Source organism: Diachasma alloeum, unplaced genomic scaffold, assembly GCF_001412515.2.
Source record: "Diachasma alloeum isolate Michigan unplaced genomic scaffold, Dall2.0 Dall_scaffold_00198, whole genome shotgun sequence".
Classification (NCBI taxonomy): domain Eukaryota; kingdom Metazoa; phylum Arthropoda; class Insecta; order Hymenoptera; family Braconidae; genus Diachasma; species Diachasma alloeum.
In genome coordinates, this window is record NW_021680363.1 from 320,337 (window position 1) to 346,397 (window position 26,061).

Consider the following 26,061-nt stretch of genomic DNA (forward strand, 5'->3'; position numbering starts at 1 on the left):
AAATTATTAATATGCAATTTCCTTCTTATTGGGTTTATTTCCCAATATTATTCAAAATGCCCATTGAAAATGTTCAGCTTTTTTTAAACTTTTTTTTTATTGTACAATCATAATTTTTGGAGACTCCAGGGCTATGTAAAACTCAATAGCAATTGGAGATTATTTCAGATTATCAAATTAAAAAAACAACCAAGATCACGTTCGAAAAAAAATCCATCCGAGCCTTAAAGTTTTAATTAATTATAGTTTAGATTTCAATAATAAGTATTTAATCATGACATTGCTAATTTTGTCTCAATGATTTCTTTTAGAATATAACACGCACTTGAAGAACAATGCCTTGAGCTTAGTTAGTTTTTAAAGTAGAAATAACCTGCCTAGTTATTTTTGTGATTCTTGTTATTACTGCTAACCTAAACATGGTCCAAAGAAATTTTAATATTTTATCAAAATGTGTTTTGGACGAATCTTCTTTGCTCCAAATAAATGGCAGATAATAATTACCAAGATTGGAATTTTTTCGCTTCAACTTATGATTGTTTGGCATCCAACAACGAAAAATTTGACTCGAGAGGCCAATTATTCCCACGAAATGGTATCCTTCCAGGATTAAAATATCTCTCATAAAGTGAAGTTAATCAAGAAATGTTTTGTTCTCAATTAACAGGATTGCTAGAATTCACTCTCCTTTGTTTTGCATGAAACGAACATTTTTCAATAACGAAATGCGTAATGATATAGAAATGAGATTGCTCTTTACACAGAAAATGTCAATTTTAACGAGATTTTTATTCTCGGTAATTTTTAACTTGCATTTTTTTTGTTCAAACAATACTTCTTTGACAGCATATTCTTGTTTTCTCAGTGTAGATGTCAATTGCTCTACTGAAAAGATCTTTATAAAAATTTTGCTATCCCTCAGGTGCTAGGATATAAAAAAAAAAAATTCCGAGAAAAACGATAATTCACTAGTGATCCACTTATTTCATTATTTCACTGCAAAATCTTCTTGAATTTTCGTATTTGTCTCCTCCTTTCACCACTTTGCTGAAATTCCAATGCCCACCCTCTCAGGAATTCCCGAAAAAATTCCAAAAATCACAAAAAAAATACAAAACAAATTGTAGGAACGATCCCCGAAATAATAAATAATGTAAACCCTCAATTTAAATAATCTTCTGTGTCATCGTTTATCAGACGTTGGTTCAACCGGAATAAATCGTTTGGCTTCAACAATTTTGTCACTCTGTGAGCACTGGGAAGACGTGTGTATTTGAATATGGCAAACAGTGTCGGACTCGTTGATACTCCTCTCAGGGCTGTACTGTTTCTTACTAATTACTATGGACTCAATGTCACCATTTGCCTTCCTCTTGAGCCCACATGAGTCAAGTTTGTACGGTGCAACGGAGGACCTTGTTTTCCTCGGTTGATAATCAGGAATTGCTTGCATTCTTTCTAAAGCAGCTCTGAGAGGCAGTAAACCAACAGCAAAAGGAATCTCTTTGCTCTTGGAATAGTCAGGTAAAACAGCATGATTCTGGCAATTTTCGAGCAAATCTGACATGTCTCCCCAGAGGGAACGATCGACAGATGCTATTGTATTCAACTTCACTGGAACATAATCATCATTATCCAAGGACTCCATCTTATCAATTTTTCCGCTCTTCAGTTTAGTATTTTTACTCTTTTGCTCTTCTCTCGATAGTGAAAATTTACTAGGATTCTTCGTTACTATTTTTCGACTACTCCTCAGTGATCTTGAATTGATCACATGTTTCCTATTCTCATCTGATATTCTCGACTCGGAATCTTTATTTTTTCCATTCAATTTTATAGATTTTATTTTACTGAATTTTTTCAGCTTCTTCAGTGGCTGTTTCTTGCAGTCTTTAGTCTTTTGACAGTTTATGCTTTCACTGTTATTATTTACTGTATCATCGTTCTCCAATTGATTCAGCCTGACACTTCGTCTCAATACAGGTGTAGTACCGATATTGTTGCATTGATTTTGATCAGAGAATAATTCCTTGATTTTTCGGATATTGTTGTAGCTAGGAGCAGCTAATCTTTGGACATCTAAATCGTCGTAAATACTTCTGTGTTTGTCTGTTATTGAGCAATTTGGGGGATGAGACATGGGCTGAATACTCTCGGAGTTCATGTTGAAGATGTACTCAGACTCGAGGTCGACAGGGGAAAAAGTAACAGGGGAAATATCACAGTTTTTGTCGTAGGATAGATCAATGCAATCGGTTGTTAAAGAGTCGTGGAGTTGAGAGAGATTTAAAGGAATGAACTGGGATCTTCTGTCGTCCAGAGATGTTCGTTTTTTGTGGGTGTAGACACGTGAACATTCGCCAATTCCTCCTGGTGAATCTAATTGATCCTCGTGGACCTTTTCACGCACATGATGCTGATGATTTTCATCTAGTTCTTGTAGTAATTGTGGTAATTGGGAGGGGCTATCACACATTCCAAGTTCCTCCTCTAACTCAAGTACATTTTCAAGTTCTGGAGGTGAATCACAGCTGGATGTTGAATCTTCGAAGATGTAAGTAGATGATGAACTCTCTCCGTCGTTCTCTGGAGACTGCGCTTGGGCGCAATTATTGAGGTGAGGAATTGAGGCTTCCTCCTCAATGTCAGACTCTTGGGAGTCGTGAGGGTCACCGTCCAGGGGGACATTTGCGTCTATCATTGAAGTGACTAGTGACTCGAGATGTTTTACCTGAATATAAGGAGAAAATATCAACTTTAGTGAAAAGTAACCAGCGAATTCTTTCAGCTCAATTGGCCATTCGTCTTAAAAATTATTGGTTTGAGTAGTCAATGTCAAGAGACTTTTGCAGAGTGGGACAATATGGACACTTTTAACTTCGTTTAAAATGTTAATAATTCATTGAACGGTTAATGAAATGGGATAATCTTTTTCCTCGTACCGCACAATTCTTCCTCTTCATGATGAGTTCAGACTGAGGTCAATTGATGGTTGTTCGGTCTCCAATGAATAAAAAAAATTAATAACAAAGTCGATAGAAAATATCTCGTGACATTTCCCCTTGAACTCAGTCATTATACTACTGAATTATCTTTGTAACAATGTCTCAGTTTCAAGGGTTCATAAATACATATTCTCAAACAAGTCTTGTTGGAGTAAAAAAATCGAGAGTTGAAAATTGCCAAGAAGTAAAAATTTGGTACTGAATATATAGAGAGCATTCTGGGATGGAAAATGTTAGTCGCAAAATTAGAATGAGTTGTTCTAAAAAATTGTTATTTTGTGTGCAAGTAAGAAATCCAATTTTTAGCACCTATTTGTTATTCTTTACTACAATACATATTTTGATTATGAAAAGTGGTGGTTTTTTGCGAAACAAAGGAGAATAGTTTTCGTGTTGGTTATCCAATCCTCAAAGATAAGAAATTCATTCTTCTAAGAATGATTATGATGGAATGACAGCAATCCTGTAACGGAGGAACCAAATATTGCTTGATTGCTTGAAGAAAAATAAATTCAAAAAGGTCAAAATAAAATTAATCATCATTGATAATTTTTCCCATGAATTCTAAGAAATTCTTTCTTCAATTATTTTTTTAAACAATAGTCTCTCGTTTAATTAAGGACTTTCGACGTAACACACCATTCCGAGTAGGCAGAAACATAAATTATTTACTACAAAAGTTTGACACTGACGATAATTTTCATATTGGGCATAGAATTTTTATTTCTTTTTTCTGATTTTTTAAGATTTTCTCGAGATTTTAATCTTCTCCCCAACCTCGAAAAGTTCATTTCCTCACAAGACTCTGCGTTATTGCACTTCTAGATTAATGACTGTCAATAATAGTAGACTGACGATTGAGACCAAGTCAACCAGAATGTTTTCATTCACATTAACTTTCGTTTAGAATTTATTTCAGATTTTAATCTTTAAAATGAGAGCTATGTTTATACTGCTTTAATTTAACTTTATGAGAGACATTTTCGTTCTGAAAGGGCACTATTTCATGTGAATGATCTCCCTCTCGAGTCAAATATTTCGTTGTTGAAAGCAGAGCGATCATTTATGTTTGAAACTTTCATATGTTCAAATGAAACAATTTCTATTTTGGAAATTATCAACTTGCGATTTTTTGATTTCCACTAGCCTTGTTTGAGAACACGTTTTTTACTCTCAGTGTGTGGACCCCCACTGGAATGTTCTCCACTTGCATACATTCAGTTTCACTATGATTTCCAATTATATGACAAGGAAAATGTTATCAGTGAGAAAAGTCTCATATCCCAGCTATCGAACGTCGATTTTTTACAGAGTATTTCAATCTATAAAATCCCCATTCCATAACTGAGACTCGTTCTCGAGCCCATACGTCCACATTACATGGGTAACGAATTCGTTCTCTATTATTAGCTCGAGCTTATTGAAAAATTTCACAAGAAAGCCATCAGAAAACAATTGAAGGAATACACTCATTATATAACAATTCTGAGGCAGACATGTGTTCACTTACTTTGAATACTCGTGCAGCATTGAGGAGCGATTGCAAATGACAGTGGGCTATGGTCGTTTCCCCACAATACATAAATTCAATCATAGCCTTGAGAATATTGAAATGAAGATCATTCAGAATTATCGTGGGCTCCTGACCCAGGTCTTGCTCCAGCATCTCCTGAAAATCCCAGAAAACGTCAAACGAAACTCCAAAGTTTGAAACAAAAATTGTGAACAATGGGAATGCCATTGTTCACAATTGTCCACCATATTACTTCAGTGATAAATTTAAAACACAATAAAAAAAACCCATACATTATTTTGCAAATATCCTCAGAGTAGAGGGGCATATGAAAATTTATGAAGGGACTTTCTTGGTAGCTCTTGGACTTCTCTAAAAAAATTCTTTCGAAAATGTACTCAAAGCTCTGATTCGAAGATATTAGCAAAATCACTTCCCCATGGACTCTCTCCAACTGATCTATTATCTAACTAGACTCCTCACTTTTTCATTGATAATTAATTTTTACCTCGAAGTAGAGACTGCAGGATGCAAGTACAAGTTTATGAACACGTAATTCCTGATTCTGGCATAATAACGTAACATCAACGAGTGCCTGACGTGCCAGGAGGCCACTGAATCTCTCCGTGATACTTGCTGCATGACCAGGCCACTGTAGAATATACTCTCTGCCTGTTTCAACCATTGCTATTTCTGTGAAAGCCAATCCAATTGAGGACACCATTTCATAACATTAAAGACATCGATAGATTAATGGATAAAAAAAATTATCCAATATATTCCAGTTATTGTCTCATACCTTATTGATCATTGGTCAGTTCGGAAATTTATTTAGTGCGACTTATTCAACGGAAAATGGACTTTTTCCCTCATTAGAAAGTGCTGAAAAATTTCCTCTGAATCAAACGTATGTGAAGAATCTTCGTAGCTGAGGCACAGACACAAAAAACACACGAGCATACACTGGCAGCATTGTAACAACTATTTTTTTACAGAATATTTGAAGGATTTTTTTTTTGTGGATTACGTCTACGTTATGATTATCTTGGTGTTCCTAATTCTTATTGTTTTTGAATATTTTCGTTTCGTCCATCTTTCTTGTTGCACATCATTAGCGAAGAGGATGAACATTACAAACAACAGTATATCAAGGACTTTAGATACGACGGATGGTTATCTGACTGTTTTCTGACTGAAAAATGCCAAAGGGGAACACAAACAGTTTTTAGATATACTCACAGAGTTTTACTTTTGGAGGCTTTATTTGGCATCGTCGCTATTGCAGTTTTTGGTACAGTTTGGTGATTGAACGGCGCTATCTGCAGTTTTTCGATGCAACGACTTTCTAACCTTTAATTCCACACATGTCACATTATAACCTCAAAAAAAATAGTAAAGAGAACCATGCGACCTGGAGTAAAAGGAGTTCCCCAACTTCTGAACGTAGATCGTCAACCGGGTAAACCGAAGAAACGTAGAAAAATCACTCTGGTCTTTGATGAGGAGAAAAGGAAGTGAGTATTTTGTCAACGCATCTTGAAGATTTCGATGTAAAAACCGGTTTCTTTCATTCTCAGGGACTTTCTGGGTGGATTCCACAAGAGGAAACTCCAGAGAAGGCAGAAGGCTCAGGAAGAGCTGAAAGTGAAATTGAAAGAGGAAAAGAAACGAATAAAGCAAGAGGTAAAATATAAATCTACCACTAGTCAACATGGAATTCATCGTTTCACGACACGACGATGAAAGATAGTTAATTTCATCCGAAGCACGTCAAAAAAATTTGTTAAAAAAATCTGCTTAAATTAAACTTGGGAAACTGAATTTTTGGTTAATTGAACGTTTGTCAAATTGAACCTCCGTCAGTAAAACCTTTCGGTTATCTGGTCTTTTGTAAAAATATAGGTAAAATCTGTGTTTGCGTTTGGAATTTCAGTGTGTAGTTGTGTTATTTATTTCCTTCTGTATATGAATTTGCGTCAAATCATTCATAATCAAGATTTGATCTTGCTTATTCTGGATATGATGTTTTGCATTGTGGTTCGTTCGACTTTTTTAATTTTTGCTTCTGAATGGAAGCTTTGTAATCGTTCAAATTTAAGTTTCCAAATGTTTGTGTCAGAGCAACTAAATATAGTCCAAAAAGTCCGAATATGCGATTTTTAGAAGTGTCTGTATGGATGTATGTATATTTATGTAGGGGAGGATGGGGTAAAATGGACATTTTAGACTTTTTTCAATTGTTCATAACTCAGAAACAAATTTATCAATTGAGCTCCATTTAGGCTCATCAGAAAGGGGAAGAATTGTTCTTTCTATTGAAAGAAAACTATTAAATTTCATCAACATTTCAACCGCTCATTAACATTTTAAAAAACGTCAAAAGTGTCCATTTTACCCCTATTTCCCCTACATTTTTCAATTTTTTTTTGCAATTTTCTTTATACGGTAAAGGTTAACAATTATTTCAAGTTTTTTGAAGTTCAGGTTGTTCGAATTATGTTTTCTTCAATTTTTTTTTGTTAAAAAATAGGTTTGCCCAAGTTTAGTTGATGAAGTTTTTTAACGGAAATTTTTTAAACGAGAATCCATTTCTTCGCAGAGTAGGTTAATTATATAGATAAATTACCACATGGATAATTCATGACATCCATAGTTTTTTTCTTTGATCTTTATCATTATCTTTACACAATCGAGCTTTAACGTAATTTTTTCAATAATGTTAGTTTTCAAATCACTTTGATTTCAACAACACTGTTAGAAAAAAATGAAATTTCATGGACAATTAACTACTAATTTTTTAGGACAGTGACACTAAATGCGATTTAGGGGGAAAAAAATAATGAAATTTCAGGTTTCACTGAAAATTCAGTAAAATCCCAAAATTTGAAGCAGCGTAAAGACGAGAATTCCTTAATTTATTTGAATTTTCAATTTAATATAAATAATTCAGTGCCAAATTACATTGAATTTTCAGTACAGTCTGAAACTTCATGATTTTTTTCCCCCTAAGTCGCATTCAGTGTCACTGTCCTGAACATTCAAGAATATATTTACCAGCATTTTCTGATTTTCTAATTATTTGCAGGGAAAAATAGAACTGAAATTTACAGTGCTCTTTGATTTTTCCACGAAATTCTGAATTTTCAATGACGAAATTCCGTGAAATTTCAGTGGTAATTAAATTTGATAAAAATTTCCTAAAAGTGTACCGGAAATTTCGGACACAAATTTTTAACAATGAATTAAATTAAACCCACAATCACATAATGAATAGATTGAATTTCACAATAACAAATCAGTAGCGAAGCGGTACAACAGTTTAAGTCGATTTCGACTATTGGTTAGTTTTCAATGAATGTCTTGGAATCTAAGGCAGATTCCAAAGTCTTCGCCATCATATTTTTTGTAGAATGAATTGAGAGCTACAAAAAAAGTCATCATGAAAATTTCGCTATCTCTCTTAGATTTGGAGATATTTCCCAAAAACTCAGCTAAGAATTAATTCGAATTGAATCGTTTAACCGCTGCGCTATTGAAATAAATGCGGCTTCACGTAGGTACTCTATATCATTATAGCGATTATTAGCCTGCCTAGTATTGTTGGCTGAAATTTACGTCACACTTCGTGGAAATTTTTACCAAGTAACAGTTTCATTGAAATTCCAAGAAATTCAGACATTGAAACTATGAATAAGTCAAGAGTTGTAGAGTGGAATTCAACTGTTCTAATATCATTTTCAAGTTACTCTTTCCAATCTCTATCTGCGTTCCTTTTGTCATTAATTCCGTATATTTTTCTGTTGCTCTCTATTTTTATATTAATCTTTGGAGTCTTCTAGCAGAGAAAACGACGATTTGAAAATGAATCCCATAAGGGCCCGGGTATAAGGAGTAATGCATTTACTAATTTTTTTAAAGCTACTGGAAGTAATGTTTTTTAGCTATCAGAATTGTTGATTTCACTGGAAATCGATTATCCATTTTTCGAAAAATGGATAAATATGTTCCAGTCAAGAATATACTCTCTATAGCGAAGAATATGGAAATTTTCAATTGGAAAATGAATATTCTTGACTAAGGTTCACAATAGTCTTCAATCAAGAATAATTCATTCTAGAATCGAGGACTTTTATTTTTACATTGAAGGCAAAAATCATTTATTCTAGAGCCAAGTGTAAAGTTCCTGATTCCAGATTATTATTATTTCCGTGACTGATTCAGAAAATTCCATTCTACCTTACTGTCTTCCAGAAAAATTCTTGAATTTAGATTTTTAAAAAAATGTTGTTTCAGGCTCGTGAACGTTTTAAGACCCTCGTATCCCAACGAGACATTCCGGAACTGGAGGAACTCCTCCTCAAACAGGAATATGAGACAGATGGCAAGACAGTCAGTATTTTGGAGCTGAATGTCAACGATTTAGCTCAGAGCTCCAACTGGATCGGTGAAAATAAACCTAAATACGAAGAAGAGTGTAACGATGAAGAAGAAGTTGAAGAAGCAGAAGAAAGTGAAGAGCAAAACGTCCCTGGTATGGAATTGAAACCCAAAAAGTCCAAGAATACAAACGAGAACGAAGAAACCAAACCCCAATTATCAAAAAAATCTATAAGTAAAGCTCGGCAAAAGGAAACATTGAAACAGACGAGTAGAAGTAAAGTATTCCAATTGAAACAGAGATTAGATCGTCAAAGGAATAAAAAACTGGCGAAAAAGGTACAGTTCAAACAGGAGAGAGCTATCAAGAAGGCCAAGGGAAAGACTAAGAGGAAATTGATCAAGAAAAAGTCTTGAAAAAGTTTGTATTTTATTTTGTAAATTAAATTGTCTTTTAACAAATCATTTTTCTTTTTATTCTGCGTTGATATTTCATGCTGTTGATCAATTATTTTTCAATCAATCAATAACGGTAGCATCATGAATAAATAAATTGTTTGAAAATACTAAATCATGCCTTCTACATCAGTAGTAGAAAGATAACATGTAATACAACTACCTAATTAATTTTTCCTATTTCATTACATGTAGTAATTTTGGAGGGCAATATCAAAAGTCTATTTTGTTGGAAGTAATTAATTAAGTTGGTTTAATTCTTAACATAAAGTTTCTTCTGATTTTTTAAACTGTATTTGAAGTTGAAACCTCCTTTTGCGAGAAATCTTTTCTGTGGGTTCAATTCACTACAAAAATACACTAATGAATCAACAGAGTAAATTTCAAAGTGGACTTGAAATCTTCTCTCACCGAATATTCATCAATTTATCTCCATAATTAGCGATTTTAGAGGAAAACATCAGAGAACATTTTTTTGTATAAAATTCAATTCTCCTTTGTACGAAAAGTATCTCGACATTTTCCCCTAAAATCATTTATTTGGAAGTGAAAATGGACAACAAACAGAAATTAAAAAATTGACTGATGGCGTTACGTCATTCTGCTGTTGAAACTCCATTATTAATTAATAATACTGACACTTTAGAGGAAAAAAATGGATGTTTCATACTTTGCCTTTCTTCGCGAATGGACAAAGATTTTTATTGAGGCACTCTCCGCATTTAGGATGCTGAGGTAGACAGATCTCCTGGCCAAACCCAACTAGCAGGTGATTGATCTCAGTCCAGAGATGCTTGGGGAGCCACTCCTCCAGCTGCTTCCTCGTTTCCTCTGGAGTCTTCGCCTGTTTCTTAACCCAATTGAGACGATTACAGATCCTGTGTACATGAGTATCAACTCCAATTCCTGTTACTTGGTTCCAGGCGACTTGCATGCAAATGTGGCCCATTTTAGGGCCAACGCCTGGGAGGGCACAGAGTCCTTCGATTGTATCTGGAATGTCGCCTTTGTAATCTCGAAGGAGGATTTCACAGGTGTTCTTTATGTACTGGACTTTACGCTAGATGGAATCAAAGGAGACATACATTTACGATCCAAAGGGAATCTAGTAGTGGAGTGATTAAGAATTCTTTATTGAAATTTAAAAATATTTTAGAATTAGGATTCCATGACAGTTCGTCCTATCCACTTCATCCTGGGCCATTTCATCCCAGCCATTTCATCCTAATTTTAAGACATTTCATCCCACACATGTACAGACGACAGTGCTACCAGAATCAGATACGGCTGAATTAAAATAAAGAACAACAAACGGATTATCGACATCATTAAACGTGCAACACAAATCCAATACATCAATACACATACATATCACTTACCAATAAGCAAGATTTTTCGTACAATTTACTCCGATGCCTCAATATACATTTCAACTACCAAGAAGAACAATACGATTTAAGAATCAAATTACCAACAATTATTTCGTGGAAATTAATTGAACATGGTGTTGAAATTTGATAAAACCCAAAGAGGGCAAAAAACATCGATTGTTGATGCACACACATTTTATAAATATACAGTGACGGTTCAGGTAAAGTGATATGGAAGTACAGTGCCTATCAGAAAGGATGCAGATCATGCTGCGATTACTAATTTTTGGTAATTTTTATCTTAATTGTTTCATAATGAAATAGAATGACATAATCCAATAGAATATCAATTTTCATAACAAGATTTTTTTTCTATGGTCTTTTTTCTCGAAAATTTTGTCTTACGAAGTCTTTTTTTTCAGATTTTTTTCCAAAATAAGGATAAAAAACCCTAGGATGAAATGTCTCAGGATCAATTGTTCTGCTATCTTAATTAGTGTTAAACTAAATTATTATTAATTTTAAATTTCTAAATTTCTATTAACCAAATAATGGTCAATCTTTCGAAGTCAATTATTGATTTATAAAATATTGGAAAATTTGAAAAACCATGGCTGATGATTATCTTAATAGAAATTAAAAAATAGTAGAATACAGTTAACACATGTCTTTTTAAAAAATCGTAATAATTGATTCAATTCTTTATGAAATGGGATAACACTTTTTTCTTTGGGTGAGATTAGACTGTACTCAATTGATCAATTTGTTTCCGAGTTGTGAAGATTTCAACGAAAGTAGAAAATGTTCATTTTACCGCACCCTCTCTTAATGAAATTATTTTTACTCTAATTATGATTTTGCGTAACTCTGCTTTTCACAGTTCTTCTGGACCTGTTAGTTTCAGAGATATTCATAAAATAAGGATTATAGAGTTTTTTGGCCTCATAAAGAGTAGAGGAATCTTAACTAAATCGTCGATTTTTCCGGAAAAGGCATTAGAGGGACAGAGAAAAAAATCTCCCAGTTTCCAGAACCAAGTTACTGATTTCAAGAAACTCATGCATGTGGAAGGCATTATACTACGAGTAAGAAATTGACTACTGCATTTGGGGAGGAAAAATCTGTAAATTGCAATCCTAAAAAACTGCTTATTGCTTCCGAATGGAAGCTTTGTAATGGTAGAAATTTAAGTTTTGGATTTGTTGTGTTGCATCGACCCAGTATGATCCGGAAAGTTCGAAAATGCAATTTTCAGACCTCGTCCGTACGTATGTGTTTATGTGCATACGTAGGGGACGGTGGGGCAAAATGATACACGAGGCAAAATGAAACAGCAAGAAAATCTTGTGATCTAAGGGAGATAGGACGATTTTCATGAAAACCTTTTTTGTAGAGAATTTTACAAGCTACAAAAAAGGTCCTCTTCAAAAATGTCCTATCTCCTTTAGATGACGAGATTTTCCCACTGTTTCATTTTGCCCCGTGTTTCATTTTGCCCCATGCTCCCCTATGTAACAAAGTTTTTGTTCAATTGCTCACTAATGACTGGATGAAACTGAATCTTTCTTTTTCCAAATATAGTTATTGTTGAGCCCCATCAATTTTTATATTTTTGAATTTTTTCGAAAATCGGTTGTCCCACGATAACTAAAAAATATTAGCAAAAATAACTCGAAAATAATTATTTACAAATTTTTTTACCTTGTAAAATCCAACAGGATAGATCAATTTCCCCAGGACATCATCAGGAGTCTTGAGCAGAAGTTCAGGGGTGCATCCATAAATCTTTAATCTCTCCATCGCTGCATGTGTCACCTGATCCTTCGTCTGACTGCTCAACATCAGGGCTAACAGCGACTGGAAACGAAAAACTGGAGGACTTGCTTTCTCATCTGAACACTTGTGACAGCCCATCTCGTCCACAGGAGCTGTGTTATTCTTTCTCATCTCTTTGATGAGTTCAAAGGTCTTCTCCCAGTTATCTGGCATCCATTCGTTGTTGTCTACATGTTCATGTTTTTCATCATCCCCAGTTGTTGCATTTTTCGCTGGTGGTTCGAGTTTTTTTGCGGTAGATTTCGGGGGATTCTCGGCAGATTTTGGACGTTTTTCGTACTTTATTTCGATCGATCTTCGTTTTCTGGGTGCTCTGGGCTTCTGCGGCTCGAGAATTTCCGCGACAAAGTACTTTGACACGGTCTGATCGTCTTCATGATTTGTTTCTGGTTTAATTGGGGCTTCAGTAGTTTTATTTCTAATACTGGTTAAATTTATTTTCGATCGTTTACTCATAATTTTTAGGAAATTGTACAGCCTTGCATGACAAATAAACATTCAGGTCCACGTGAGAGCCATAACCTCAATTTTCCCACGGAAATTTAAATGACAAGAGAAGCGGGAAAAAATGGAAACTCAATTCTTTACACGAAATGGTAATTGACATTTCTTGAAAGATCCTTTTTGTAAAGAATGAAATTTTACAATCATATCTTTTTCAGAATCGATAATTTTTGCGACACTTTGGTCATTAATTAATAGAAAATTACAGGTCAAATTTGAAACGCACATTTTTATTCATGCGATCCGAGAAGAGGGGTTTTAGGAGAAAATTTCAATGGATAAGTTTGACAGAATAATCTTTTTCAGACGAATAAGATTTGCAACATTTTCTTCTAAAATCAATAATTGCCAAGATATATCGATCATTAATTTATAAAAGGAGTTCTCGAGTCGACTTCAAAATTGAATTTGTGAAATCCACACAGCAGGACTTCCGAAATTTTGCGATAGCATAGTCGACGAAATTTCCGAAAATATTACTGCTGTGGTTTTTTTTTATTGATATGTAGACCCTCATTGGGTTACTTACAAAACGTTGTAAACAAATTTGTTACAAATTGAGAATAGTTAGCATTTGATTGTCTGTAGTTACATTAGATTCCAATTTGACATGTTATTATGAATTCATGGATTATTTTGAGAGGTTCCAGGTTCGTTGACGCCAGGAGCGCATTTATGGTGTACGATCTTTGGTATTTGAGTTTAATTGGTTTAGATGTCCTGAGATCTCTATCACTATATTGGGATAGTATGGGGGTAGTTTCATACGTGATTTATATCTTGTTCATCGATTCCACAAGTGCATTCGGGGCTGTCAACGATACCTATCCGCTCCAAAGATTTATTGAGGTGAGAGACGACTGTACCTGGGCAGGTTTTTCCCTCAAATGAGGTTTCCCTTGTCCTTTGGCGAATGCGGTACAGGGGGTTGGGGGGGTGGAAAGGAAACAAATCGTAAAGACCCGAAAGGGTATACGAGAAGAAAAATTTTTACATCTTTCTTCTCATTCACTCACTCACTCAATAATTGCCAAGATATATCGATCATTAATTTATAAAAGTTCTCGAGTCAACTTCAAAATTGAATTTGTGAAACCCACACAGCAGGACTTCCGAAATTTTGCGATAGCATAGTCGACGAAATTTCCGAAAATATTACTGCTGTGGTTTTTTTTTATTGATATGTAGACCCTCATTGGGTTACTTACAAAACGTTGTAAACAAATTTGTTACAAATTGAGAATAGTTAGCATTTGATTGTCTGTAGTTGCATTAGATTCCAATTTGACATGTTATTATGAATTCATGGATTATTTTGGGAGGTTCCAGGTTCGTTGACGCCAGGAGCGCATTTATGGTGTACGATCTTTGGTATTTGAGTTTAATTGGTTTAGATGTCCTGAGATCTCTATCACTATATTGGGATAGTATGGGGGTAGTTTCATACGTGATTTATATCTTGTTCATCGATTCCACAAGTGCATTCGGGGCTGTCAACGATACCTATCCGCTCCAAAGATTTATTGAGGTTTGAGACGACTGTACCTGGGCAGGTTTTTCCCTCAAATGAAGTTTCCCTTGTCCTTCGGCGAATGCGGTACAGGCGGTTGGGGGGTGGGAAGGAAACAAATCGTAAAGACCCGAAAGGGTATACGAGAAGAAAATTTTTTACATCTTTCTTCTCATTCACTCACTCAGTCTTTATTTCCGTTCATATATTCATAGTATAATGGTACATAAATTCAATAATAAAATGAAACACAACGTAACATTAAAAATAATCATGGTCAATAATATGTTTATAGCAATTGCTCAGTAACTAATTACTCAACAATCATGAAAATTGTTCGAAGGTATAGTTTTCTTTAAGCTCGACCCAATTGTACAAGTTTTGTGTAATGGACGGAATAAAATTAACTACAAAAACCGACGAAATGTGTGAATGATTTGGTTATCTCTTGGAGTATGTACCTAAATTCAACTCATCATATTAAAAAATAGAAAAAAAGATAAACAGTCATTAATTTCATGCATACAGTACACGAGAGGAATAATCCCTCATTCAATATTTCTTATATGCATTGTTCTGGTATTGGTTTCATTTTTTTTTCAATTTCAATTTTCCTTGAAGTCGTTGTGCATTGGGTCGCGAGGTGACTCGCTTCCGCGGCATCACAGAGCTCTCTACGAACTAACAAAATCTATCGGACCACAATTTAAACCGAAAAAGTATTTTTATAACCATTGAGAATGATTTAAAATACTTGACAAATATTTTTTCGATTTTGTGGCTCATCTACAACCTATTAAAAAAAATATAATATTTCTTTATTGAGGAAGGTAGATTTTTTAAAATTATTACTCAAATAGGATGCTTGTTATCCATCGGGATAGTGAGCGAATCTACATTTAATATTATGATTTTTCATTTTCTTGAGGAGATCCCAGTATTTTATTGAGTACAGTTGAGATGCAGAGTAAACTGAAACAGAACGAGTAATTTCTTCACATCTTATTGAAAACTGAATTATCTTGTTAGGTAATTTAGAAGAAAATGCCATGAGACATATTTCAGTCAAAATCTTATGAACTAAAAGGAATAGGCGCTTGATATTTTTTTCTGGACAACGTCAATTTTCTATTTGAGTTTAAATCTCTTCTCATCAGTTAATTATGAAATTATTTGGGAGGCTGCAAATCTTGGAGAAAAATGTCAGACGCTCAGAAAATTTAATTCTCTACAAATGAAACATTTTGACATTTTCTTCTAAAATCAGTTATGAAAATTAATTCTCAATTTTCGAAATATATCTTCAATTTGAAGTTGAACTTCTCGTTTTTTATGTTTTGTGAAATCATTTCGGTAATTAGAGATTTAAAGAAGCCAGATTTCCCGCTTAGGAAATTCTATTTTCTTCAAAAACTCTCGACTTCCGAGATGATTGCCGAATCAACAAAGTAGATTTTAAGGTATTTATGGCGCAGTGGCCCTGTACGAGGTGAGACTGACTGGAATCTATTATTCTCTCGCAGAAGACCAATCACTGAACAAAAAAAAACGATATTTCAATCACAAATTTTCAATCTATTTCGACCATTTTTGTGTTCGAAATATTTTTTTAATAACTTTTCTAATTTTTTCCACATATTTCAAGCCTTCTTTACTTTTTCTAGCTTGTCTTTGGAATATTTGGAAAATAATTAATGTGGATCGAAAAAGTGACAACGTCGATCAGCCGATTGGGAAAAGTGCATTGTTAAAAGTGAAAAATTTGCAATACTGTAGACAATTATTATTTGGACAACGGATAATTAATTATTGGAATTGAAACTTCGATTATTTTCATTCATCGATCTTAACTTTGGGGTTTGAAGATAGCAACATATTTCAATTTAAGGTATTCGCGATTAGGAATATAATGGAATTCCTTAGATGAAGTGATTAAGTATTGAAAACAAACGAAGCAAAACACCAGTAAGGTCACCCGGACAATGCTTACACCGGAATTCTAATACGAGCTAGTTATATCAGAAACGAATAAAGGAATCCAGAAACCCCCTTGGAATTTGATGGTTGAGATAGTCAATCTGGATATTTGTCTGGAATAGGAGTAGCCGCTCCTAGCATCAGACAAAATTATTTTTTAATACACTTGCACGGAAAGTTCGTACTTTCCTCCCGCTCATCAAAGAACAAAATACGAACTTTCCTTTGCAAGCGTGTTGAAAAATAGCATGTGCACCTCGAGCGAGAAAACATGACTTTCCGCCCTTGATGCACAATATACTATTTTAAAAAAGCGGAAATTTTGTTCTGATTTCGAGTTTCGCGAAGCATTGAACAAATGGCGCAAAAATCTGGGCGAAATCCTGGTCTTTTGAGCTGATCCAATTATCAAGCCAAATTTTGATACTTTCGTATGAAGTGAACCGTTTTCCCGTAAGATCTGACTGCAGTGTTCGGAATAAGTGGTAATCCGAAGGAGTTGTCTGGCGAATATGGCGGGTGGCGTAGCACTTCCCAGTCCTGTCCATCTAAATATCTTTTCACAACTCGGGCGGTATGCGGTTTGGCATTGTCATGTTGAAGAATTAATTTACTGTGCCTATTCACCCATTCTGGTTGTTTTTCTTCTATGGCTCGCTTCAAACGCATTAGTTGTCGTCGGTAAAATTCTTCATTAATAGTTTGAGAGGGTTCGAGCAACTCATAATATACGACACCTCTCTGATCCCACCAAATGCAGAGCATATCCTTGGCACTGTGGATATTTCTTTTTGGGGTTTAGGATTCTCATAATATATCCATTTTTCATGCAAAAATCCTTTTCTTTGCTGTCTTTGAAGTAGCATTTCACAAATTGTTTTTCGACGTTCCATGTCTCTTTCTTTCAATTCATATAGAACCCAGTTACCAACTTTTTGAACTATTTCCCATTGCTTTTAAACGCTTTGCAACAGTTGATCGTTCAACATTTAATGCTCCGGCCAATTCTGATTGAGTTTGGCAAGAATCCTCTGCCTCCAATTCAGTATCTTCAAATTTTTTTGGTGGTTTTCCATGTTCTCTGTCCTCAGTGCCAAAGTCATTATTTTGAAATCGTCGAAACCATTCCTTGCAAGTTGTATTTATTAGATGGAGCATGCTCACCGCAAATCTCCACAAGCAAACGATGAGTTTCCGCTACTTTTCTTTGCAATATAATAGTGTAATAACACTTCCCGCAAATGATGTTTACTTGGAACGAAAACCGACATTGTCACGGAGGTAAAAACACTTGTTGCTTACATTTCAACCAAATGTCACGTAGTGCGTTTGACAGCTGACATAAAGGACTATCAAATACAAGTGTTGCTATTTATTAGTGCACGTAAGCAATACTAAAAACGACATGTGTTGGGAAAGGGCGGAGTCATATTCACACACCTAATATAAACAAAAATCATCAGTTTCTTGACTTTTTTTTCGACCCCCCCTGACTACGCCATAAATATCTTAAATTGGAATTAGAATCTGTTTTCACCAGTTCATTCTGAAAATGCCTTGAAGAACATCGATTTTAAAAGAATTCAATTTATTAAAAAAAAACATCTCTTGTTGACATTTTCTCCTAAAATCACTTGTTCTCAAGATCAATGCACAATCATCGAAAGTCTTAAGTTTACCACTTCGATCACTAAATTACCATCTTTCTCTATTACAGAACTCATTTCGTAAAATAAAACTTTGATATCCAATTCAATCGTTGACATAACGATAACAATCTACTTCTTTTCAAAAAGAATTATGAATTTCTTGGGAAATAGCTTAAATCTACGTGAAGATATCAATAATAGTATATTTCGATACGAGTCCGGAAAAGTGTTTTTTGGCTCATGGCATTATATCACTCGCCTTCGGCTCCGCACTTCGTGCGAAGCGGAACCTCCCACGAGCCAAAAAACACTTTTCCGCACTTAAATCAAACGATATTTTTCATTCCAATATGTGGAAAGAGGAATGTTTTTGGCACACGAAGCGTGCCTAAAAAGTTACTTTTTTGTACAGCGTGATGGAATAGTATATTTCGTAACGAGTGCAAAAAACATTTTTTCACGAGTTACGAACAATATTTTTCATCACAATGTGCCGGAAAGTGAACTTTTCGGCACGCTCCGGGTGCCTAAAAGTCCACTTTTCGTCACAGCGTGATGAAAAAATATGAATGATCGAAATCATAAAAAAATCCCAGTAGAAATGGTTGTACGTGTACTAGAACCTCCTCAATCTCAGAAAATCACGTGATTACGAGGATCAATAGTTGCGAAATATAATCAATCCTGAAGACCTACTCAGCCTGTGTTCTGATTGTTGATGTTGTTCTCCTGCGCATTGTCAGTTCTCTTGAAATTACCACTGGCATCCTCCATCAACGTGTAAGTCTCCTCCTCCTGATCGGACAGCGGTACAGCCCGATTATCATTGACAATCTGCTTAACTGTCATCTGGCTTGGCACCTCCGTAAGTACTGGCCCGTACTGCGAAGTGGAACCCACCAGCAAGTCAGTTGATGGATTCAAACCGCCCAACATCTTACGTGTTTACATAAGGGGTAAAATAATGTGGTCAAAGGGAGGTTGTTCAAATAAATTAAAAATAAAAATAAAAACATTTTTTTTCTTCAGTAAATGAGTGGCGAAGGGGTTAAACGAGACAAGTCACATAGTTTTTTATGATTTTTCCGTTGCAAATTTTTCTGAGGACCTTTGTCATAGAGTTGAATGAGAGCTACAAAAAATATCCTCGTGATGAGTTTCCCATAATAGCATGCGTCGTCATTAGGCCGAAAAAAACTTTTCTGGCGAATGAGTTTGCAGCCCGAGCCGAAGGTTGCAATCATGAGCTAAAACAGTTTTTTTAACCGTGTGACGAACAATAGTTTTTGTCATAACGGCTGTAGGCAGTGAGCGCTTCCGTACGGCCCAAATGACAAAAAAATACTTTTTTAGTCATTCCGTTCTTATGAATGAATGATTGAAATTATTAGAAGTTTCGAGAACTTCATTTTGTTTCGCATGAATTCAATTTCTGGTAAAATTTCGAATATGAACAAGTTTGTTACAATTTACAAAGAATGATTATTTTTTGGGTGCAGAATCGACAACTTATGAACCATTAATTCATAAAAAGTCGTAATCTTTGAAAATCACAATTTTTGAATTACGTTATGAATTTTCTTCAAAAAGTGAAATCTCTCTTTTTCCCGAACAGTTCAAAGTAAAGAATTAAGTTTGAACCTTCAAAGTTTAAATAATCACTGTCTGAATAATCACAATCAAAAGAATCACTGCGAAATCTTCGGTAGTCTAGTGTCAAACGAGATTCGAATAGACACGTCGAAGAATTTAACGAATAGAAAAGCCCAAAGTACTAAACTGATAAAGACTTAATTGCGTTTAACGAGGCTTCTTAACTATCACCACGATTCGTTAAATATTAATGAATTATTATCATGGTAATAGCCTTGTTAACAGCCACTAAATTGTTCCTCGTTGTGTAAATTGTAATTGTAGGATACCTACACTGATAAAAAAGTTGCATTTAGAAACGAAGAAATGAAATGAATCTTCTTGTATCTTCAATATCTTCCTACTAAATGGCAGGACACCAAAAAAATAAAAAAAAGTGGCAGGATTTCGATGAATCTAGCTTTATTGAAGAGTGTCAGGGAGGTCTGAGAATCTCAAAATATTAAAAGTTACGAACATCTCGTTCTCCCTGTCTTCTCTCCCATTAGAATTAGAAGAAGAAGAATGTAATGAAAATTGATCTTAATGAACATCATTGTCGAAGACACATGGAAGTGAAACATGGAACTACGTATTTTATCATAAACACAAATTATCATGTAGTTTTCTATGTAAATTGTTCTCAGGGAATAATTAATTTCAGGACAGCAATAACACGTTTAATCAATAAATCAAACAATCAATCCAGAAGAAATTCCACTTGTAATTTGTTTTCGATAAAGATATCGGAATCAAATGAAAACGAAAAATTTTTCCTGAGGACCTTCTTTGTGCAACGAAATGAGGGCTTCAAAGTAGGTCCTCACAAAGCTTTCTCCGGCTCCAATAGACTCCAAGATATGTTCAAAAAACTGGATTGATGTATCTCGTTTAACCATTTCACTACTAAAATGAGTGATGAAAATTCGGTGAAGGGTGAGGATTACGAGGTGAGTTTACTGTGTTGAATAGTGGGATTGTGGGGTCTCACCTGTCCACTGGCACGACTCACACCACCCCTCTGGGACTTGCCACCACGGCGGAAGAAGCGCATCCAGATCCACAGGGCGCCCATCGAAACACCCAGAAGGGTTATGCAGGCTCCAACGGCTAGAGATCCACGGGATGGATCTTCTGGAGCTTTATCCTCCACTTTGGTGCCTCCATTTGAATCTGACTGGGGTTTACTATCAGCCTGAAATCCGAAAAATGCGTTAGTTGATGTTTTTTCAATTATTTCAGGAAATTCTGAACATGTTCTATTTTTCCAAGCATGAAAAATTGAAACCTTTTGATGGTCATGTGATTCAAGTCGAATAATACAATTGATGTTGGATAATACAATACAGTACACGTGCTCTCGCTAGTTGCACACCCGAAAGTTAATTAATTACGAAAATTTCGAATTTTTCTTTTTTTTTGCTTTTTAAGGTTGCTTTTAAGGTTTTTCTCAAGCTAGCACAGCCATACGGAAAATAGGGTAGGGGAGGTTGTGGTAAAACGGACACTTTTGACTTTTTTTCAAATGTTAATGAGGGATTGAAATGTTCATGAAATTTGATAATTTTTTTTTCCAATACAAAGAACAATTCTTTCCCTTTGTGACGAGCCTAAACTGAGCTCAATTGATAAATTTGTTTCTGAGTTATAAACAATTGAAAAAAAGTCGAAAGTGTCCATTTTACCCCACCCTCCCCTGTTTTTTTTTCTTGGTTCTGAAAGGTGTGCAAACTCAGGAATGATGAAAACAAGTTTGCTCACCCCGCATGAGCGTTAATTGAATTCATTATCAATAATAATTTACAAAGTAATTCCTCACCAATTAACTCACTAGGGCATTTTTCCATTGTTTTAAGGAAATTAATTTTTTTTTTTGGTTCTGAAAGGTGTGCAAACTCAGGAATAATGAAAACAAGTTTGCTCACCCCGCATGAGCGTTAATTGAATTCATTATCAATAATAATTTACAAAGTAATTCCCCACCAATTAACTCACTAGGGCATTTTTCAATTGTTTTAAGGAAATTAATTTTTTTTTTTGGTTCTGAAAGGTGTGCAAACTCAGGAATAATGAAAACAAGTTTGCTCACCCCGCATGAGCGTTAATTGAATTCATTATCAATAATAATTTACAAAGTAATTCCCCACCAATTAACTCACTAGGGCATTTTTCAATTGTTTTAAGGAAATTAATTTTTTTTTTTGGTTCTGAAAGGTGTGCAAACTCAGGAATAATGAAAACAAGTTTGCTCACTCCGCATGAGCATTAGTTGAATTCATTATCAATAATAATTTACAAAGTAATTCCCCACCAATTAACTCACTAGGGCATTTTTCAATTGTTTTAAGGAAATTAATTTTTTTTCTTGGTTCTGAAAGGTGTGCAAACTCAGGAATGATGAAAACAAGTTTGCTCACTCCGCATGAGCGTTAATTGAATTCATTATTAACAATAATTTACAAAGTAATTCCCCACCAATTAACTCACTAGGGCATTTTTCCATTGTTTTAAGGAAATTAATTTTTTTTCTTGGTTCTGAAAGGTGTGCAAACTCAGGAATGATGAAAACAAGTTTGCTCACCCCACATGAGCGTTAATTAAATTCATTATCAATAATAATTTACAAAGTAATTCCCCACCAATTAACTCACTAGGGCATTTTTCCATTGTTTTAAGGAAATTAATTTTTTTTCTTGGTTCTGAAAGGTGTGCAAACTCAGGAATAATGAGAACAAGTGGACGTGAAAACATTACATTTCCCGTCACCCTCCACAATACCTGAGTACTATTATTAGGCACAGGTACTCCATCAGAAGCCACGAGATTAACAACGAGTGTGGTGAATCCTGCAACAGTAGCACAGAGTGCCACCGACAACAATACCCACTCCAGCCATTTCCTCGTGCTGACTTTGTGCCTGAACATGATCCTGGAGAATCCATTCCTCAGTCCAGAACCACCCCCAACCTCATGACTATCACCACCGGTCTCATAGGTATACCCCACAGTAGTGGGTTGATAAACCGCTTCACTGTCAGGCATGTCTCAAGTATACTTCTCCCACAAACTAATGAAAAAACGAATGGTCCAACGAAATTCTGGCTTCTACGACTCTAAAATAATCTACACAAGAATCAACATGATGATTCTATCACAAGATGATTTTTTTCGATCACTACGGAGCACTAATGACGATCAACAATAATCTACATGAATTTGTAGAGTGAATTAGCCTCTCAATCCTCTGAAAATGCGTCACTAGATGAAGTTAATTCCTCACGTATTCGGGAAGAATGATAATGCATCTGCCTGATGCACTGCAGTTTCGCACTGACGTACACAAGTGAAGATATTTTAACTGTTGAATGTGTGAATACCCGTGGAATACACAGAATGTACCAAAATGACTAATCGTTAGGCGCTGAATCGCAATGGCCTCGTTCGAGAGACACTCGCCCACTCCCCTCTATTGTAATCCTTTTGTTACGAGCCGCCTACAGTTGGTGCGATTCATTGCGTGCTCCTGACCGTGTGAATTCAGTTTTTTTTGGGTCAGAATTTTCGGAGTCGATCGGTCGTCGAAGGGAGTGGGGAGAGGGGATTGGTCGACGCTCGTAAAGGCAGATTCTTATTGGCTGGGAAGGCAGCAATCAGAGTAGGGAATTCGGTTGAACGATCCTCGGGGGGGATTTTTAAATATCTTATTTACTAAAGATGAACGCAACATGAAGTTGTTTTATATCGAAATATCTCGAAGCTGCCTGACCGAAAATCCTTAATTCTGATTGGTCAATATGTGACACGAAGTTATTCACAAAAAAAACCTGCGGCATTTTCAAATTCTTCAGTGACATAATTTCAAATTCTTCAGAGGTAAATTTTTTTTCACGTCATATATAATATATATATTTCACATGTATATATATTATCGGTGAAATTAATAAATTCTGTTCTTTTATGGAGACCGATTATTTAAAAAAATTGAAGATGATTAACTGAAAATGAAATAGTATATTTCGTAACGAGTGCAAAAAAGTGTTTTTTGGGCGAGTGGGATAATCCCACGAGCTAAAAAACATTTTTTCACGAGTTACGAACAATATTTTTCATCACAATGTGGCGGAAATTGGATTTTTAGGCACGCGGAGCGTGCCGAAAAGTTCACTTTTCGTCACAGCGTGATGAAAAATTCTTTATAGATTCTTTTACTCTACTTCGCTATTCACTTCAATCATTAGTCGAATTCTCTTTCATTCATTATCAATATTTATAAGGTATTCATGAGAAAATGAAATTCAATGAATTCCATTTCTTCATTTCGACAAATGAATAGATCAGCGCGCGCGAGAGCACGCGCATAGATCTTGTCCTATTTCCTAAAGATGAAAGAAACGTGAAGTTGTTTTATATCGAAATATCTCGAAACTGCCTGACCGCTAATCCTCAATTCTGGTTGGTCAATGAGTCACGTGAAGCGGGCGTTGAAAAAAATCCCCGGTATTTTCAAATTCGTCAAATGCCACAAATTTTTTCTGCGTCATATTTTTCATTTTTTCATGTGTGACGTTGATCTTTATATCAAAACATATCTAAATTGCCTAATTGTTGATCATGAGAAAAAAAAACATAGTATTTCTAAATTTTTTCAACTCACAAATTATTCTTCACTTCCCAAATTTTAATTTTTTCATATTTATCACACGCCAAACTGATCAATTCTTGCTTCTCAGATTTTCATACATAAATTCTAAACTCTACAAAATTCACGAAAATTCTTCGGTTTCCCAAATAATTCGAGAAAAATCTGTGATTTACGGTTATGTGGAAAACTGTGAAATTTCCCGAAGAATTCAATAAATTTTTTCAGTTTTCTAGGAAATCAATTCATAACCCTCCCCTGATATTTCAACAATTACAGATTTTAATCAGATTATTTTAAAAAGTAAAAAAAAAAGAATTAGTCAAACATTAAAAATTATTTATTAATGCTGCACTCTTCATATTCTCTGCATTGTCTTAACTCTTTTTAAGTCATTATCAATATTTATAAAACATCTATGAGTATATGGAGTTAAATAAATTCGATTTCTTCATTTTCACAACAAAAACCTCGCCTTCGGCTCGGCCTGTAAACTACACATTCGTTGAAAACGAAAGTTGTGCCCTTGTACTCTAATGTACTATTTCATCACGCTGTGACGAAAAGTGAACTTTTCGGCACGCTCCGCGTGCCTAAAAGTCCAATTTCCGCCACATTGTGATGAAAAATATTGTTCGTAACTCGTGAAAAAATGTTTTTTAGCTCGTGGGATTATATCACTCGCCTTCGGCTCGTGATATAAACCTTCCACTCGCCAAAAAACACTTTTTTGCACTCGTTACGAAATATACTATTGTGCATCACATGGCCATCATTTTGGTCATATGACGCGATTTAAAAAATGACTGTAATTTTGCATCTCTATAGGCATATCATATAAGTTTAGCATTTTTCCCACATTGCCGACTGGTCGATAATCTAGAGATTATGCGAATTGAGGTAATGCGTTAGAATTTATGTTTGGCTGTTGTCTTGCTTCTAGGATATCTGAAACTTTGTGCATGATTCCTTAATGATTTATTCATTAATATATTTCAATTTTTTAATAAAATTGACTGCATTTTTTTCAATTTCCTTTACCTTGCTGAATCGCCCTTGAGATTAAATCGTTGTAGAAATAGGTGATCATTAATATCTCAATGATAGTTGGAATATTGTAATTGATTGTAGAAATTAAAAATCACATTCAGTTGAATTTTCTACGGCTTCAATGAGTTCTGAAAAATAGTTGTGCAGAATTACTCAAAATTCCAACAATTTTCGTTTTTATGTGGCCCTGAAATTTTTTTTAGTCAATTTAATTGACTACTCCAGAAAAGGATCTAATTTTTCAGTAACAAAACATGGAAATTTCATGAGAGTGAATCATCGTTAAAAAATTCAATTTCTTTTCGGGACAATTTTTTTAACAGCTTAGTTCCAATTCTACAACTAGAAAAATCAAAATAAAAAACCATTTATAAGCAGCCGCTTTGATTATTAATAACTTGAAAACAATATTTCGACAAAATTTAAAATAAGATCATTAATAATTTGAAGAATATGATGAACGTCATAGGAATTCCGAGTGCATGTCATCCTCTAATTTCAACAAGTAATTTTTACTTGGAAAGTTGATTACCCAATTCAAAT

General features: G+C 34.8%; 4 protein-coding genes across 6 annotated transcripts; 1 reads left to right on the forward strand and 3 right to left on the reverse strand.

Annotated features, from left to right (window-relative positions):
- Window positions 1-770: 770 nt before the first annotated feature.
- Window positions 771-5,783, reverse strand: LOC107035473 (zinc finger and BTB domain-containing protein 18.3). Of its 2 annotated transcripts, XM_029125906.1 has the most exons (5): window positions 5,758-5,783; window positions 5,318-5,400; window positions 5,027-5,211; window positions 4,516-4,674; window positions 771-2,731 (listed from the first exon to the last, which is right to left on the reverse strand). In XM_029125906.1, the coding sequence occupies exons 3-5, from the start codon at window positions 5,201-5,203 to the stop codon at window positions 1,184-1,186; spliced, it is 1,884 nt and encodes a 627-aa protein (XP_028981739.1). In that variant the 5' UTR covers window positions 5,204-5,211; window positions 5,318-5,400; window positions 5,758-5,783; the 3' UTR covers window positions 771-1,183. The 2 variants fall into 2 exon arrangements, with proteins under 2 accessions (XP_028981739.1, XP_015108378.1); XM_015252892.2 differs by lacking the exon at window positions 5,758-5,783 and having other exon boundaries at window positions 5,318-5,741.
- On the forward strand, window positions 5,126-9,357 carry LOC107035475 (nucleolar protein 12). The gene is made up of 3 exons (XM_015252895.2): window positions 5,126-6,032; window positions 6,096-6,201; window positions 8,812-9,357. Exons 1-3 carry the CDS (start codon window positions 5,923-5,925, stop codon window positions 9,310-9,312), a joined length of 717 nt encoding a protein of 238 aa, XP_015108381.1. The 5' UTR covers window positions 5,126-5,922; the 3' UTR covers window positions 9,313-9,357.
- On the reverse strand, window positions 9,307-13,093 carry LOC107035474 (endonuclease III-like protein 1). The gene is made up of 2 exons (XM_015252894.2): window positions 12,423-13,093; window positions 9,307-10,411 (listed from the first exon to the last, which is right to left on the reverse strand). Exons 1-2 carry the CDS (start codon window positions 13,053-13,055, stop codon window positions 10,016-10,018), a joined length of 1,029 nt encoding a protein of 342 aa, XP_015108380.1. The 5' UTR covers window positions 13,056-13,093; the 3' UTR covers window positions 9,307-10,015.
- A 1,668-nt stretch (window positions 13,094-14,761) lies between these two features.
- Window positions 14,762-23,404, reverse strand: LOC107035476. Of its 2 annotated transcripts, none has more exons than XM_015252897.2 (4): window positions 22,608-23,404; window positions 20,821-21,024; window positions 18,894-19,079; window positions 14,762-15,543 (listed from the first exon to the last, which is right to left on the reverse strand). In XM_015252897.2, exons 1-3 carry the CDS (start codon window positions 22,869-22,871, stop codon window positions 18,894-18,896), a joined length of 654 nt encoding a protein of 217 aa, XP_015108383.1. In that variant the 5' UTR covers window positions 22,872-23,404; the 3' UTR covers window positions 14,762-15,543. The 2 variants fall into 2 exon arrangements, with proteins under 2 accessions (XP_015108383.1, XP_015108382.1); XM_015252896.2 differs by having other exon boundaries at window positions 18,894-19,133; window positions 22,608-23,403.
- Between the last annotated feature and the right edge of the window lie 2,657 nt (window positions 23,405-26,061).

Excerpts from the sequence above, each read along its gene's own strand:
- LOC107035473 (XM_029125906.1), bottom strand. The coding sequence starts at position 5,203 with ATGGTTGAAACAGGCAGAGAGTATATTCTACAGTGGCCTGGTCATGCA. Across the intron at positions 4,675-5,026 it reads CCTGCAGTCTCTACTTCGAG|GAGATGCTGGAGCAAGACCT; the intron begins GTAAAAATTAAT and ends TGGGATTTTCAG. Across the intron at positions 2,732-4,515 it reads ATGCTGCACGAGTATTCAAA|GTAAAACATCTCGAGTCACT; the intron begins GTAAGTGAACAC and ends CCTTATATTCAG.
- LOC107035475 (XM_015252895.2), top strand. The coding sequence starts at position 5,923 with ATGCGACCTGGAGTAAAAGGAGTTCCCCAACTTCTGAACGTAGATCGT. Across the intron at positions 6,033-6,095 it reads TTTGATGAGGAGAAAAGGAA|GGACTTTCTGGGTGGATTCC; the intron begins GTGAGTATTTTG and ends TTTCATTCTCAG. Across the intron at positions 6,202-8,811 it reads AGAAACGAATAAAGCAAGAG|GCTCGTGAACGTTTTAAGAC; the intron begins GTAAAATATAAA and ends ATGTTGTTTCAG.
- LOC107035474 (XM_015252894.2), bottom strand. The coding sequence starts at position 13,055 with ATGTTTATTTGTCATGCAAGGCTGTACAATTTCCTAAAAATTATGAGT. Across the intron at positions 10,412-12,422 it reads ATCCTGTTGGATTTTACAAG|CGTAAAGTCCAGTACATAAA; the intron begins GTAAAAAAATTT and ends GATTCCATCTAG.
- LOC107035476 (XM_015252896.2), bottom strand. The coding sequence starts at position 22,871 with ATGCCTGACAGTGAAGCGGTTTATCAACCCACTACTGTGGGGTATACC. Across the intron at positions 21,025-22,607 it reads TGCCTAATAATAGTACTCAG|GCTGATAGTAAACCCCAGTC; the intron begins GTATTGTGGAGG and ends TTCGGATTTCAG. Across the intron at positions 19,134-20,820 it reads TGAGTCGTGCCAGTGGACAG|ATGTTGGGCGGTTTGAATCC; the intron begins GTGAGACCCCAC and ends TAAACACGTAAG.